Source organism: Pseudorasbora parva, chromosome 24 (assembly GCF_024679245.1).
Source record: "Pseudorasbora parva isolate DD20220531a chromosome 24, ASM2467924v1, whole genome shotgun sequence".
NCBI lineage: Eukaryota > Metazoa > Chordata > Actinopteri > Cypriniformes > Gobionidae > Pseudorasbora > Pseudorasbora parva.
In genome coordinates this window covers 6,138,246-6,154,799 of record NC_090195.1, presented here as the reverse complement: position 1 = coordinate 6,154,799, position 16,554 = coordinate 6,138,246, and the positions used below count along the sequence as shown (strand labels likewise).

The window sequence follows — 16,554 nt, the reverse complement described above, 5'->3', positions numbered from 1 at the left end:
TATTTTTTAACAATAATTTTAAAAAAACGTAGCGCTTCCAAACTTTTGAAAGGCAGTAAAAGCATGCAGCGCAAAATGAATAAACAATCCATATTAGTTTGATTTTAAAAAAATTTTTTATGAATGTAAAAATAAAAGTGTTTCACACAGCTAGTCTAGATTCTAGCTGTTTTTACATATGACTATATGTAAACTATTAATTGTTTACCGTATATTTATGAGTATATATATAAACAATTAATAGTTTACCTGTCTATTAATAACCCATATTTGCATGCGTCATTTGCAGTAAATGTGACTACAAGCGTAAACAACACTATACAGTCATTTATTTCCAAATGCAATTCATAAAGGAATATAAAGTCTTACTTATGATATTTACATGACATTCAGTATGTATTATTTAGATGTTCATAACTTATGCGTGTAGAATTTTTCAGTTGTAATTCGATTGTAATGACGCAAATAAGGTTTCTTCCACAGCTGTGAAATGTCTTTGTGCAGATTTACTGCATAAAACTGGGAGCCCTGGAGACCACCAGTACAATATGCCTACAGTCATTGAACAAGTGACTCAACATTATTCACTCGTACATCTCACAAAAACGAAGTAAGAAAGGAAGGAAGGAAGAAAGATGACTTCAATACTACAGACAAACGAGAGCTGTATAGAGGAAGACTAAATGAAAGAAACCAGCAAGGCCGAGATGATGTTTATCCGTCTGCATTTTCAAAAAGTCGAACGGCTCACCGTCTCCAGACAACAAACACATCTCTGCCTTTTAATTATTTCAAATGCAGCCTGAGGAGGCAATTACACGCAGGAGAAAACGGCAACCGTCAACACCCCGGCAATAAACGCAGGGCCGAGAGAAATCCATCCTGACAACTATGATATTGGAGAACGCGGAGGAAACTGCAACACTGCGGAGCAATAAAGCTGCCCGAATTATCGCAGCCCCTGCAACCGCGGGAGGAAGTCTCATATGGATATATAGAGCAGCTACACCAGATTACTGTGCGGCTGCTTGATAAATACTTATGTAATGTGTATTTCTAGGTGTTGTGAAACCACTCTACCTCGGCTAGATGGACACAAAAGAGATGTGTGGGCAGATTTCTGTAGCTTACTCGGCAATACATTCATGCCACATGACGACGGTGGGCGGAAGAGAGCGCTATCGGTGAACTCAGAGTGCTGCTGATATTCTAACTGGTTTTTAGGATTGTTTGTAAAGGCACTAACCACTACCAACATAAAAACAACTGGAAAACATGGTTCTTTGTTAGATGAGAAGATAAAAGCAGAACACTGGACGATAATACATTCAGAATGTCTCACAACAATATTTCAAACCTACTGTTATGTGTATTATGTAATACAACAAACAAATGGTATAATACTAAAAACCCATTCAGGGTCATACCTTTAAAGATTCATGCATTAAAACACATGATCAACACCAAACATATAGAGATTGATCAATGTTGTTTTATGATGATACTATGATTGTTTTAACTGATTTTCAATTATTGCTTTCTGATTTTTGACATAAAAAATAACCACTAGACATCAATAAAACATTTGTATTATGAACAAACTAATAGTAGTAGTAATAATGGACTGCTTTTTATTAATACAGGTAGCACTTTGGTTTAGGGCCCAATTCTGACTATTAATTAGTTGCTTATTACCATGCATATTACTATGATGTTGGCTGTTTATTAGTAATTATAAAGCATATATTAATGCCTTATTTATATAATATATAATATTGTGTTGGTTCCCCTTTAGCTGCCAAAACAACACGTCAAGGCATGGACTCCACAAGAACTCTAAAGGTGTGCTGTGGTATCTGGCATCAAGATGTTAGCAGCAGATCCTTTAAGCCCTGTAAGTTGCGAGGTGGGGCATCCATGGATCGGACTTGTTTGTTCTGCACATCCCACAGATGCTCGATTGGACTGAGATCTGGGGAATTTGGAGCCAAAGTCAACGCTTCAAAATCGTGCTCCTTAAACCACTGAACCATTTTTGCTTTGTGGCAGGAGCATTATCCTGCTGGAAGAGGCCACAGCCACCAGGGAACACTGTTTCCATGAAAGGGTGTACAAGATCTGCAACAATGCTTAGGTAGGTGGTACGAGTCAAAGTAACATTGAACATTGCCCAAAGAATCACACTTTGCCTTCTTCCTCCAGTGCATCCTGGTGCCATGTGTTCCCCAGGTAAGCGACACACGTACCCGGCCACCCACGTGATTTAAAAAAAAACGTGATTCATCAGACCAGGCCACCTTCTTCCATTGCTCTGTGGTCCAGTTCTGATGCTCACTGTTGACGCTTCAGGCGATGGACAGGGGTCAGCATGGGCACCCTGACTGATCTGCGGCTATGCAGCCCCATACACAGCAAACTGTAATGCACTGTGTATTCTGACACCTTTCTATCAGAACCAGCATTACCTTATTGAGCAAATTAAGCTACAGTAGCTCGTCTGTTTGACTGGACCACACGGACCAGCCTTCGCTCCCCACGTGCATCAATGAGCCTTGGCCGCCCATGACCCTGTCGCCGGTTCTCCACTGTTCCTTCCTTGGAGCACTTTTGATAGATACTGACCACTGCAGACCGGGAACACCCCACAAGAGCTGCAGTTTTGGAGATGCTCTGATCCAGTCGTCTAGCCATCACAATTTGGCCCATGTCAAACTCACTCAAATCGTTACGCTTGCCAATTTTTCCTGCTTCTAACACATCAACTTTGAGGAAAAAAATCTTCACTTGCTGTCTAATATATCCTACCCAGTAACAGGTGCTGTGATGAAAAGATATTATATAAATATAATATAAATTCTCTCTTTTTCTACAAGTTGTTGTTTTTGGTCTAAAAAGACATTCTTACAATCTCTTCAAAAACTATCTTCAATTATTAATGAATTCAGGATTCCCAGACGGTGTTGCCAAGGATTTTCATCAGCATCAAGGTACTTCAGGTCAAAACTGGTCCATTTTTATAAATGAAATACAAGCTATACACTTAACTTACAGATGGCAACCCTAACGGTCTCGAAGAACAGAGAAGATAACCTGCAAAACCAGGATAGTAAACACACCTGAGGATAAAAACTTAACACTGCATAAACACTGAAAGTCTGTTCAGAGACATTAGTTAACACATCAGGCTTCTCACCATCTTGAAAGACTCTCTCCACATTAAGACCATAGGTGGAGCAAGTTTCGTAATACGTGGAGCGTTTCAGGTCGTTGGACAGTTTCCGAGCCCGAGCGTCATCTATCACTCTGGGGTTGGCAGCGCTGATGGCGTCTAAAAGACATATGATGTCATAAAACACAGCGTACAGTATTCATTTTTGTGTGTATTATTCTTTTAAACTAGCTCTTGGGCACACACAATGACAGTACTGCACCTAAACGCATATCATTGTTAATTATGTGTCTCATCAAAGTGCAGTTTACATTTAAGTAATGGGCAAATGCTTTAGAAAGAGTCTTTTACTGCAGATGAGACTTCCTTGCCAGCTGCTTTGTTAAAACAAGACACGTGTACCATTTTGTCACCTTTAGACTATGACTAAGTGCGAGACTTTCATGGCAGATTTAATAAAAACAAGCACATCAAATTTTGTGTATCCTGTGCTGTATTGTAGAAAAAGAATAGAGTCAGTGATGGTGTCATGACTCACCCTGCGTCCCCACCAGCACCATGGGAACCTCTGCCGTGTTCCTGTAGCTGGAAAGACGCAGGAAGTAGTTATAAACCGTCTGGAAGCTGATCTCATCCTCCAAGCTGAAGACGAACACCACCGCATCCACCCATGCAGCAAACTGAAAACAAGCAAACCAAACATAATCACTCCGAGCATCTTTAATATTTAATATAGCTAACAGCGTTTGCTCTTTTACATCACATAACATATATCATATGCTCATCAAGCCTACATTTATAATAAATGCTGTTCTTTTTTCTTTTTATTAATCAAAGAATCCTGAAAAAAGGTTAAAATTAAATTAAATTAAGCAGCACAACGATTAGAATGATTTCTGAAGGATCATGTGACTGAAGACTGGAGTGATGATGCTGAAAATTCAGCTTTGGTCACAAAAATTTATTCTATTTTAAAGTATATTAAAATAGAAAACCATTATTTTAAATTTGTAAGAATATTTCACAATATCACAGTTTTTACTGTATTTTTTAATTAAATAAATGCAGCCTTGATGAGCATAAGCATAAAAAAAAAAAGTTAATGTTTCCAAACTTTTGACCGGTAGTGTACACATACACACGCATGCACACGCCCACACACACACACACACACACACACACACACACACACACACACACACACACACACACACACACACACACACACACACACACACACACACACACACATATCTGAATAGAGTAGATGAACCAATGGATATGCTAGCTATATTTTGCAGTGTAGGAAGGGCCGTTTCAGTCATTTTAAGCAATCTTGGTTGTTTACTGAAGCCTACGTGAATGTTATTCCTCCTTTTTTTTCATTACCTACAGGAGAATAATTCTAATCATGGATAAATTTGCACGACCAGTAACTTGAATTGTTTCAGAGCCCTGAGACACACTCACTGACGTCTGCTTAAAATCTGAAGGGCCGTATTACAAATTCTTGTGGTAATTTGCATTCTAATCAATTACGCATTACCATAAAACCAGCTAAACGGAACACAGACTAACAGAGAATAATTATCGCCGCTATTCCACTAGGAGCTACACTGGCAGAAAAAGTTTCACTCGAAATCCCCGTTCCCACAACACAGGAAGCGAGTACTCATCCCCGCTCGGCGCGGCTGAAAGCTGCCATGAGAACCATCAGACTATAATTACACTGAGCCGCAGCAAAATGTGAAAATAGGGCCACCATGAAATGGGTCCCACGGGGCAAGTACAGCCGTTCAAAATGACACGGCACCGCATCCCGCTTTCTGTTGTGGAAATGGGGACTGGATGACACATTTGTGGAATATTTTAACAGCTATTTGGCCAGTTCTCTTCTTTTCTCAACTTGTGAAAAATCTCACTTTCTCAGATATCATCAATTATTGTAGCGCCGCGTCAGCATGCCACCCTGGAGCTGCAAATTGAACAAGATAATTAAGGTGTTTGGGGTATTACTAGTACTTTACAAGGTAATATGTAAACAGTTTGTACCCACAAAAACTACTGTAATATGTCCTTGCATGATCAGAAAATGTCCTTAAAGGAACAGTTTGCTTTCTTTTTGCAGATATTTTATGCACCAAGGGTTCAAGGGTCAAGGGTTACACCTTAAATCGATGCGTATGGCAATCTGTCTGAAGTTAGTTATTTTAAATGTTTAAATATGGATATGTTTCTTGCACGAATGTGCCACTTTGTTTCAGAAGGCCTTTATTAACCCCCTGGAGCCGTGTGGAGCAGTTATATGATGGATATATGCACTTTTATGGACTTCATAAACGAAAGAAGAATGTAATATGCACCTAGGATGACTTGAGGGTGAGTAAATCATGGGATAATTTTCATTTTTAGGTGAACTAACTGTTTAATGTGTTTGTAGAGCAAAAGTTCATGGATCACATTAGACTATGGTAAAAAGGAAAGAGTGTTTGAAAAAAAAGTCCACATTTTACTAGGCTACCACCTACTGATGAACCACTGCAGCATGAAAAGGAGATTCAAGCTGAATATCGTCATATATTTTTCATATCAAAGTAAAAATGTATGCAAATAAAATTAATTTAAGGAGTAATATTGATGATGTTTTGGTCTTGTTAGAAGAGATTTATTAAATTTAGGTCGTTTTAAGCAGTCATGAGTTATAAGTTTAAAATGAATTGAAATTAATCCATTAAAGTCAATGGAGTTTATACTCGTAATTCTCATATTTTATGTTTTTATATTTTTCATCTAATGATGTATTCAAAGAAAATGTCTCATAAATGTTGATAAAAAATAATAACTTTCTTGCATCACACTGGTTTTTACTGTAGTTCTTGAAAAATTTCAAATTTCTAAGAATAAAAAAAAGTATTAATAAAAAGGGGATAAATGTAGGAATAGCATGGTTACATTCAAAAATGTTTTGCATTCACCCATTAATGAGAATTTGCAGATTATATATGATATGATTTTAATGGAAAAATATGAAGTTATATTTTACGTTCCACCGCATCCAAACAGAATGCAAAAGCTGTTTTTTAATGCATTAGGAGGGTTAAGTTAATCAACAAAACACTAATATAATTTATTATATATAATCTTTGAATTTTGCATATTCCTATCTAATATGATTTCTGACTAGAATAATAATTATAGACTGTTTAATAATAGTCCAGAGGAGAACTGGTAACCCGACTGAGTCTGGTTTCTCCCAAGGTTTATCTTTAAGCCAGAAGATAATTGGCTGAAGATAAGGTATTATCTTCAGCCAATCTCAAAATTAATATCCATTTTCATACCGTACAGTACTGTTATGATGTCTAAATTCAAAATTTGCATTTAAAATGATTGATGATTGAAAAAAAAAGAGAAAAAAAAAGAAACGATTTAAAGCTGCAGTCCGTAACTTTTTGCACTCTAGTGGTTACTAAACAGAACTGCATGCGTCTTGCAGAAGAACATTGCAGCCAGAGCTACTTCTCTCTGTTTATGTCTATGGCGGATCACGCAGGGACTGTGATTCTCCGCAGCGGTACCTACCAGTCTGGCCTGAAATAGTCCCAATATAAATAATTATTATAAGTGTACCATAATGATTCGGGGTAAGACAAAAACACGGTTTGGAAAATGGATTCATGTTGTACACTCTCATTATATAATTTTTGTAAATCTTGAACACAAAAAAAGTTACGGACAGCAGCTTTAAAATAAAAAATTTAAAACATTATTAATTGAATTAAAGCTAAAATAAAATAAAATAAAATATAAATATTAGATGAAAAACTAGATTAATTCTGGCTTGGCAACTAACTTAAACAAGTTAAAGTACTAAAATCACAAAAACTAAAACGTACTTAAAAGCTAATCCAAAAATATAAGCACATAATAAACACTGCTAAAACTGCGCTGCGTTCACGGTTCAGTGGCTTACCTGCAGTTCTGGGGGGCCGCCTTCATCTCTGATCAGCAAGAGATAACTTTGTCCATCCACCACAATCTCCTTTTTAAACCTTCCTCCTGCAAAAACACACAATAAAATTAATTATACATATAATTACATACTGTTTCTATAATATGGTCCGCTCTGAAGCTCATTTACAGCAGGCATTGTGCCGTTGACGTCAACGCCATCAAGATTGAGGGCCTGAAGATTCACCCCTGAGGATATACCCTCCAGTCCCGTCAAACCCAACAGAAAGACATTTCCAATTTTCAGTTTAAGTGTTCCTTCTGGCAGTTTTGAAGTGTTTTAGACAAGGGATGGAGAAGGAGAGAGAAAGAGGGAACGAGTTAGTGAGTGTGCAAATGAGTGTTTGCGATGTATGTGCGTGCATGTCTAAACACGACTAACGATTAAAGCCAGCAGAGTGCCGCCCATCGCTCTTGCTTCATTATACAGCACATGGAAACATGGGAATCTCTGTTAACAATGAGTACAGAAACCAAGAAATATCAGCCAACAAATGAAATTAGCCGAGGCTTATCTGAAATCTGAGTTATTTCAACACCAGCAGTGAGACTTTGATTTTTCACCCTTCATTTATTCTCTCCTCTACAGAGTTTTTTCCCTTCCTCAGAGCCGCTGGCGCTGAAAGCTAATGGAACTTTGATGCCACTGAGATTCCCCCAAATTAAATTGCATTTTTTATAGTAGGAAAGTTTGTGGAGCTGACTGAAATTTGCCTTATGGAAATCTTCTAGGGGGACAAAAGGGGAAGGGTGATTTCTTCAAAGATTATGCCAGGTTAAAAAGGCAAGGCAATGAGTAGAATACATCAACAGCCTGAAGAGACGAGGGCTGGATTTGGTTGGACTGCTTGGAAATTTCAATCAGCAGCCGTTGAATGGAACAGAATGATACAGCGGCATAGCACAGAAATGATGTAACAAATGTTAATTAACAGAATAATATTAAATCTATTTAAAATAGGGGTGTGCAGGACTGTGCATGAATAGTCAGTCAAATATTCGATCTGTAATTATTATTTGAAAAATAAAAATACTATTCGAATTTTGCTACATAGGTTGCATAATAAATAATATTGAAATAACACATTTATATTATAAAAATAATAATTAAATTAATTATATGAACAAAATGTTTGACATAATAAATATACTAAGTAATAATATAAATTATAATAATAATAAATATGCTAAATAATAAAATATATTAATATAATAACTAATTTGTATTATAAACTATGGAAGCCCGTTTCCGACACTAAATAAAAAAAATTAAAAAAGTAATTGCGACTTTTTATCTCAGAATTCTGACGTTTTTTCTCACAATTGCGAGATATAAAGTCACAATTCTGAGATATAAAGTCGCAATTGCGAGATATAAAGTCACAATTCTGAGATATTAAAGTCGCAATTGCGAGATATAAAGTCACAATTCTGAGATATAAAGTCGCAATTGCGAGTTATAGTCATTGATCTGCCGCGTCCCGACACATGAGTTGTGTCGTGAACACATTATAATAAGTATTTTAACTGTAGTTTTAGCTGATAATGATGGAATGATTGTCTTATACCTGAGTGGCATTAATATCTCTGAGCAAACGCGCTCTTGAGGGGATTTTAAATACAAGCTTTGACACTGAAACAGAACGGATGTGAGGTGATAACGTTCATATTCTGATGTGTTATTATGGAAATATAATCCCCAGAACATCACCACCCTCAGAATGTGCTGTAATTCATGATTTCCTTAGAGAACGAGTGTGTTGACACGTCCAGTTGGGCGACTATGACATGTCGCTATACATACAGTCACCTGAGCGTGGCGCTGCTGCATGGGATCATATTTCATAAATAACGAATCATTAATAACATATTTCATTAATAACGCATCAGAATATGCTGTAATGCAAGATTTCGTTTGAGAATGAATTTTATTGATCTCCATATGCTTGGTTTTGATAATATTTGAAATAATAAACAACACTTAAAAAAAAAAAAAAAAAAAAAAAAACATTATTCAATAATAAAATTATTAATAAAGCAATAAGCAACAAAACTGAATCAACTAGGGGGCTATATTGTACACAATCTAATGAAATGAACAATGCAATGCAACTTGAATTTCCATTTACAGCCTGATAAATACTGGTAAACAGGAAGTGATTACAGCGACGATTCTAACACTTATTGTTGATTCATTATTTGATCTCACAGCTGGACACCCATGTGATGAGAACATGTGACAACAATCGACCATAATCCACACTATATCCCTATAAAAGGTAGGCTGCATTTAGTTCACTTCATTCAAGACTTCACTCTGATAACCTGTTCAGCCAATCTATCGAAGGCTTACTTTACCTCTGCTTCCTTCTGGGAAATGCATGATGGAGCTTCGCCACTTCTGGGAACCTCCTCGGAGGGTTTTTTTATTGGGTAAATATAATGACTGAATGCTTGTTCCACAGTGTATGACTGAAAGCTGCTAAGGTTCGTGCCACATGGCCAGTCATTACTTTCAAGTTCAGTGACCCCTGGACTAAATTGGCATTAAGAGGTTCAGCGAGGGCACTGAAGTAGCGCCCGGCGGACCGGTGAAGGATGTTCATAATAGCAGAACGAAACACATGATAACCCTACATGGAGATTCCAGCCAGTGACCTCACATCGACTGTCTAAGATATTACCCATAGATCCTTTATGCCAAGCACACTACACTTTTAATTAGTTCACCTGTGTCCTGAGAATCCGTAGTAGGTATTTTTATTCCATAAATCCTTCCCTTGAGCCCAAAAGCTAAAAGTTACAGCATGGTTTTCTTTCTTACAGGAGAACAAAATGTTCATATTGTAAATAGCCCCTTTCACACATCCAGTCTTTTTGGCAAATTACCGGTTTAGATCTCGTGTGTGAACAGGACCTTTTCAAAAATACAGGTATATCAGTTCTGGCTATTTACCAGTAAAAGAAGGCGTAATGTTAGGGTACAAGAGGCTAAATGCACACCTTAAGGAAATATTTTGCTTTTCACTACTCCCATAGTGTATGACTGCAGAAAAATATATACCGGTATGTTTGTATTGAACATTTATGGAGCAACAGATTGTGTGTGAAAGTAAATTATAAAAGTTGTTTAAAAATCCTATAAATGTATAAGGTGGGGAGGATAAATAATCGCTTCTGCCCGCGATTGCATCAAGGATTCGACAAATGTCCATGTGCATCATGAAAAGCGGATGTTTTGGAAAGTGCTACGGAAAGTTTTTGTGACATCTAGTGGTTTAGAATTAAAAACTGACCGTTGTGCCGTCACACAGCCTTTTCAACGTGTTGTGCTCGGGATCTTTTTTTCCCCATTCACCAATGCTGCAGCTCTGCAGTCGGATACTATTACATGTGTGTCCTGTGTTTTTAAGATCAAAAACACTTTCTATGTAATAACCCTCTAATGCCCGTCACTCAGATACATGTGAATATTGTGATATGTTTGCCGATACTTTATTGATTCTCAAAAACGCTGTATCGATATGTATTTATTTGTTTACATCCAAGATTCATGTCAGTGACTTACCACTTGCGCTTTTATATAACACAATTCTGACTTAAAAACACAAAATTACAACAAATCACACAATTCTGACTTAAAAACACAAAATTACAACAAATCACACAATTCTGACTTAAAAACACAAAATTACGACAAATCACACAATTCTGACTTTATAACTTGAAACTGAGACTATATCACACAATTCTGACTTAATTACACAAAATTTTGACTATCACGCAACTCTGATTTTAACACGAAATTGCAACTTTATATCACGCCACTCTGACTTTATGAGACGAAATTGCAACTTTCCAAGGGGGTAATCTAGCGCTCGGAAAGCGTTTCACCCATAGGGATGGCCATTGCTAACCATGCCATCACCTGCTGTTAGCATCCCATTGACTCCCATTCATTTTTGAGTCACTTTGACAGTGAATAACTTTACATCTGAGGTGTTTAAAGACTCTATTTGTCCATTGTTTATTTATAAAGAAACACGACAATGCATACAAGGCTCCATTACCTTGTATCTTACACTATCGCCCCGCAGAAGCTGTTTTTGTCAAAATAGGCTAACGATTGCGTCATAACCAACGCGACCCTGTCGCACAGTTGAGAAATTACTGTATAGACCTGAGGAGACGCTCGCAGGCAATCTTTTACTGTCTATGAGACACTCAGGGGGACGTGGAGACATAAAGTCTGATAAAGTCAAGAGAGAAGAAAGGGGAGAAGCCCATAGTGAGCCAAAAGCAACGTTCAAAACATTTAAACAACATGATTCAGCTTTCACTTTCCACAACTACTAGAAGACCTACAGCTGTCAGACAGGAGGGTCACGTCACATCTACGTCGTCAAGCTCAGTCTGAGCCTGCGCAGTTCGCTCAGCCATCAGGAAGTGAGTGCCCCTAATTGACTTCATTGCCGTTGAAGTCAATGGGGTCACTGTGTCCATTTCTTTTACTGTCTATGTTTATATCACACAACTCTGATATTATTACATGAAATTGCAACTTATATCGCGCAACTCTGACTTTATATCTTGCAATTCTGAGAAACATTTTTAGAACTGTGAAAGGTAAACTCAATTGTGAGATAAAATGTGGCAATTATCTTTTAAAATGTTTTATTCTGTAGCGGAAACAAGCCTCCATAGTTGGGTGAAAGGGGCTAACATGAGTCCACCAGACAAAAATGCAAGCATAATACAAATTCAAAAATAATTATTTATATCTATTGAGGAAAATGCAAGTCATCTTTGCATGCAAAACAGGTCTGAAAACCACAGTCATTTAGAAAAGGTAATACAGTAGCTAGGTAATAAGAATCAGTAGGTTTGCTCAAATCTCCAACCCTAAAAAGGAATTAAGAAGCACCACTAAAAATGTAGTTTTTAATGTAATTTTTAATTGAAAATAGTTCACTTGAATATTATTCTAGCACATTCACTGAAGATTTTAAAGTAGGTAATAATTGCATTGAAGCCAGAAAAGGGCACGTCTGAACACGTCATAATATGACAGGACAAAAATCCCTGCAGCAAAGTTTCCTGCTCATTCAGGCTTTGCCAGAAAGCTGTATAAACATCAAAATAGATGCTCTCTCATTGTAATTTTCTTTTTAGCCTTTGCAGCAAAAGCTCTGAGCTAAAAATGAGTCTTAGTGAGGCTTTTGACGACGCCGTGATTCTGCCTTCAAGAATCTGTCGTTATAATTCTAATCTCTAATTTAGATTTCAGAGGGGCAGCTGGTGCCAAGAGGGCATAAACATTTAATCTCTCCCCCGTCACTCAAAAGTAAACGCAGAGGATTGATGACACGCTCTGGTGGCGGCGGGCCAGGCTGCCTGACCCTCTGTTGCCATGGCAACACCTGAGCAATCACAGAGGCGGAGCACCGGCTTGGAAACTCAGAGCTTCGTCTGTGCAGGGGCAAATGACAGATAACAAATTAAGATTAAGAGAAATTAGGGACATTTTCAATACGCGTTGCTTAATAAACTCGAGAACGTCTGCAAACGATTCATGCGGTACATCACTATAGCATTAATCACTTGTTTGACGCAACAACAACATTACAAATGTCAGACAACGCAGGAAAGAGTCTTCACTAAGTCTTTTTACATGATACCGTGGTAAAACCATGGATTTTTTGGACATTTACTAAAGCAATATCATGGTATTTTTTGAGGTAATTCCACAAAAATACTATTTTGTATGAAAATAATGTACGCATTCAGTCCCTTATGAAAAAAGTGGTGGTATCAGGTGGTAATACCAAGCTGCTTTAATATATACATATAAGTACCATGATAAGTTTTGGTACATTTATTTACACTACTAACCCATCAAAAGTTTGGTCAGTGTTTTTTTCTTTTTCAATAAATGAATACTCTTATTCAGTAAGGATGTATTAAACAGATCAAAAGTGACAGGAAGACATTTATAAAGATTATATTTAAAATAAAAAATATTATACATGCATAATAAATAAATAAATACACACACACACACACACACACACACACACACACACACACACACACACACACACACACACACACACACACACACACACACACACACACACATTTCACCCTCTCCTTGTAATACCTGTCATTATACACATTTGTGTCCTCATATGTCACAAAAACATGCCCACATACACACACACACACACACACAACAAAATTATGAATGCAACACTTTTGTTTTTTCCCCCATTTTTCATGAGCTGAACTCTAAAGACTCTTTCTATGTACACAAAAGGCCTATTTCTTTCAAATACTGTTCACAAATCTGTCTAATTCTGTGTTAGTGAGCACTTCTCCTTTGCCGAGATAATCCATCCACCACACAGGTGTGGCATATCAAGATGCTGATTAGGCAGCCTGCAAATCCTAAAAGATTTATCTGATCCTACGCTATACCTTTGATCATTAGTTTGACATGTTCACTGGCAGCCAATTAATGGCCGCTGTGATCAAATTTTACCTCAGATGAAATTCTGGCAGTGTCAGAAGATTTGGCACACAGTACTGCAGTGTAACTTCTCAAACGATGACCGATATCTTTGCTTTTTAAAGCTCCTTCACTATCGTACAGTCTGGCATTAATGGCAGCTGAGATCTTACAGTGTGACATGGCTTACAGCGGGGATCATGTTCATACAGTCTGACAAGCAACAATCATGAAGGACTATTATAAATTGCACAGTGTGCACCCAGCTTTAAGCTGGCCACAATGAAAGGCCACTCTAAAATGTGCAGTTTTATCACAAAGCACAATGCCACAGATGTCGCAAGTTTTGAGAGAGTGTGCAATTGGCGTTCTGACCGCAGGAATGTTTACCAGAGCTGTCCATCATGTGACCCTGCAGAGTAATGATGCTGAAAATTCAGCTTTGCATCACCGGAATAAATTATATTTTAGGATATATTAACATAGAAAAAAAGTTGTTTTAAGTTTATGTTTTTGATCCAATAAATGCAGCTTTTCAACACCACCCTTTGAACAGTAGTGTATATTTTACAAAATACATTGTTTTACCACTGGATACCATTACAGTAGCCTAGAAATCTAGACGCACCCTAGCGGCAGCAAATTTAATCTGCCCGTAAGTGTCGTCTAGGAACTCTCAATACCCTTCTGAGCTGTATTCCTCACAATCTGGACGGGCCAATCACATCGTGTATAGAGTCGGCGGGCGGGGCCATAATGACGACGGCCAAGTTGCGTTTGTGTGCTTCTAGTAAACACAGAAACTGGCGAACGGCGGCGGTCTTTCGAATCAGCTTTGACCGCGACTCTGGAAGACTTGGAGTAAAGCTTTTCTCTGAGAAAAGAACAAAGAACGGCACTGAAGTGATTCTTAAAAAGGGAAGATGTGTTCGGAGTTTAGCCGACCGGATACAGTTAATGTTTAATCTATTAACAAGCTCTGTTTCACCTTCGTTGCTCTGGTTGGTTGTAGTGCTATCCAAACGCGTGCAGAGGGAGTTTGAAAGACAACCGTTTATCCGCCCGCCCCTCGGATTGAGCCCTGTCTATGGTGAGTTTCCAGACCAAACATTTTGATGTGGGTCTGGCTTGTCAGGCTACCATTACAGAACTTCAGTCTTACAGTCTTACAAGGCTTTATTACAGAACATGACAGACGTTAATTTTTAATAATAAATTCATATAAGCAACAGTATTAAATTCTGGCAGAGCTTTTGTTCTGCCTTGATGTGAGTTATAGATCACAGAAAGACTGATACTCGATTCCTGGGCATTTTCTAGAACAACAAATATGTATTATTTTAGTTCACTACTCAGGTGTGTGTTAATCACAATCCCACAGTGATGCATCGATTTCCATTTTTCTCACTGCATTAGACATGAGCATAATTCAGCATCAACGGCACAGTCTGGTCAGACAGAAGCAGAGTATCTGACTGAATGAAACTGAAATGTGAAAGCTGCATTGGAAACAAGTCCAGACAGGCTCCTGAGTGACTTCTTCCTTCAAGAGGAACACAATGTGCATACAGGCTTCCAACGAAACCCACTGAGCCAGAATACTAAACTTTTAGAGCCATGATCCAGGTTAAATCCAAGTTAAAATATACCAGCATTAATAACTGTGTACCACAGAAAATTATTCTGACTCATCTCTAACTTTTAAGTAAAAACTTACAAAAATCAGATTTGCAGTAATGCACTTGCACTGCTAGTATTTTGGCTAAGGAGCTTAATTCTTAAAGAGAAAAATCTGTTTTATATGAGTCATAAGGTTGTCTAAATCATCCTTTTATCAGTTGGAAACAAGCAGTACAGATGGAATTTCTGCAACTTTATTTACATAAACAGTGTTTGTCACATTTTTAGTTAAACTTCCAAAAATGTATATTTACTGGCTTGATTTGATCATTAAATCAAATATAACTTACTCAGACAAGGTTAGTAAGTGTTTTATCCCTCTAGACTCTTGTTAAGACATATGCTGCATCCCAATTCGCCTACGTCCTAAAAGTATACTGTTTTTGTGAAGAAAAATTACATACTTTTGAGTGTGTAGCAGAAAAGTATGCAAGCTTTGGGACATACTACTTCGTCGTCTTTAATGGACTCTGTTGCTTAGTTACGAGCATCCCATCATAGTTTAACTGCCTCGTCAGTAATTGTCAGATTTGTCACAGTTAAAATCGGTTAAAATCCTCCACACTTTTTTAATTTCCTACTGTATCGAAGAGAATGTAGCAGCACGTCAATCTGCCATGTGTGGGTCTCTTTAATGCAGAGATAATGCAAGATAATGGCCGAACGTGTCATTACAAAAGTGCTCAGTGCTGCTACAGGTGAAATATAATGTGGACATCACTGAAAAAATATATTTTCGTCAGGTAAAATATTGATAATTGATCAGTCAAACCTTTATAGCTCAGGGGCTGCAACCATACAGAGTACACACACACACACACACACACACACACACTCTCTCTTTCACTCTCTCACGTCACGCCCTCCGTCTCTGGTTGAAAGGAATGCTATTCTCTGCTTTTCAACAAATCATTTGCACACATATTTTTTCTTCATTTTTTGTATCTGAAGCTATCAGCAACATTGAAAGCTCCAGTCTCTGTGTTTAACGCGAAAGCTTGAGTGATTGGTGCCGGCTCGCCGTGCAGTGAGTGCAGTCGTGCCGTGTACCAGCTGATTTGATGAAATTATCAAATTAACTCGTATAGTGCCTGCAATATCTCACAACCTCCCGAGTGTCCGAATTCGCACAGTGTACGCCATGGGCGTCGCTAGGCCCTTTTTAGGGGGGCTTCAGCCTCCCTTA

General features: G+C 37.8%; 1 protein-coding gene across 3 annotated transcripts in view; it reads right to left on the bottom strand.

Annotated features, from left to right (window-relative positions):
* agap3 (ArfGAP with GTPase domain, ankyrin repeat and PH domain 3) overlaps window positions 1-16,554 on the bottom strand; it is a 214,401-nt gene that overhangs the window by 83,576 nt on the left and 114,271 nt on the right. For all 3 annotated transcript variants that reach the window (XM_067435496.1, XM_067435497.1, XM_067435495.1), the window contains exons 4-6: window positions 7,143-7,228; window positions 3,708-3,849; window positions 3,194-3,328 (exon numbers count right to left, since the gene is read on the bottom strand). In XM_067435496.1, coding sequence (XP_067291597.1) covers window positions 3,194-3,328; window positions 3,708-3,849; window positions 7,143-7,228 — 363 coding nt within the window. The remainder of the gene's footprint in view (window positions 1-3,193; window positions 3,329-3,707; window positions 3,850-7,142; window positions 7,229-16,554) is intronic.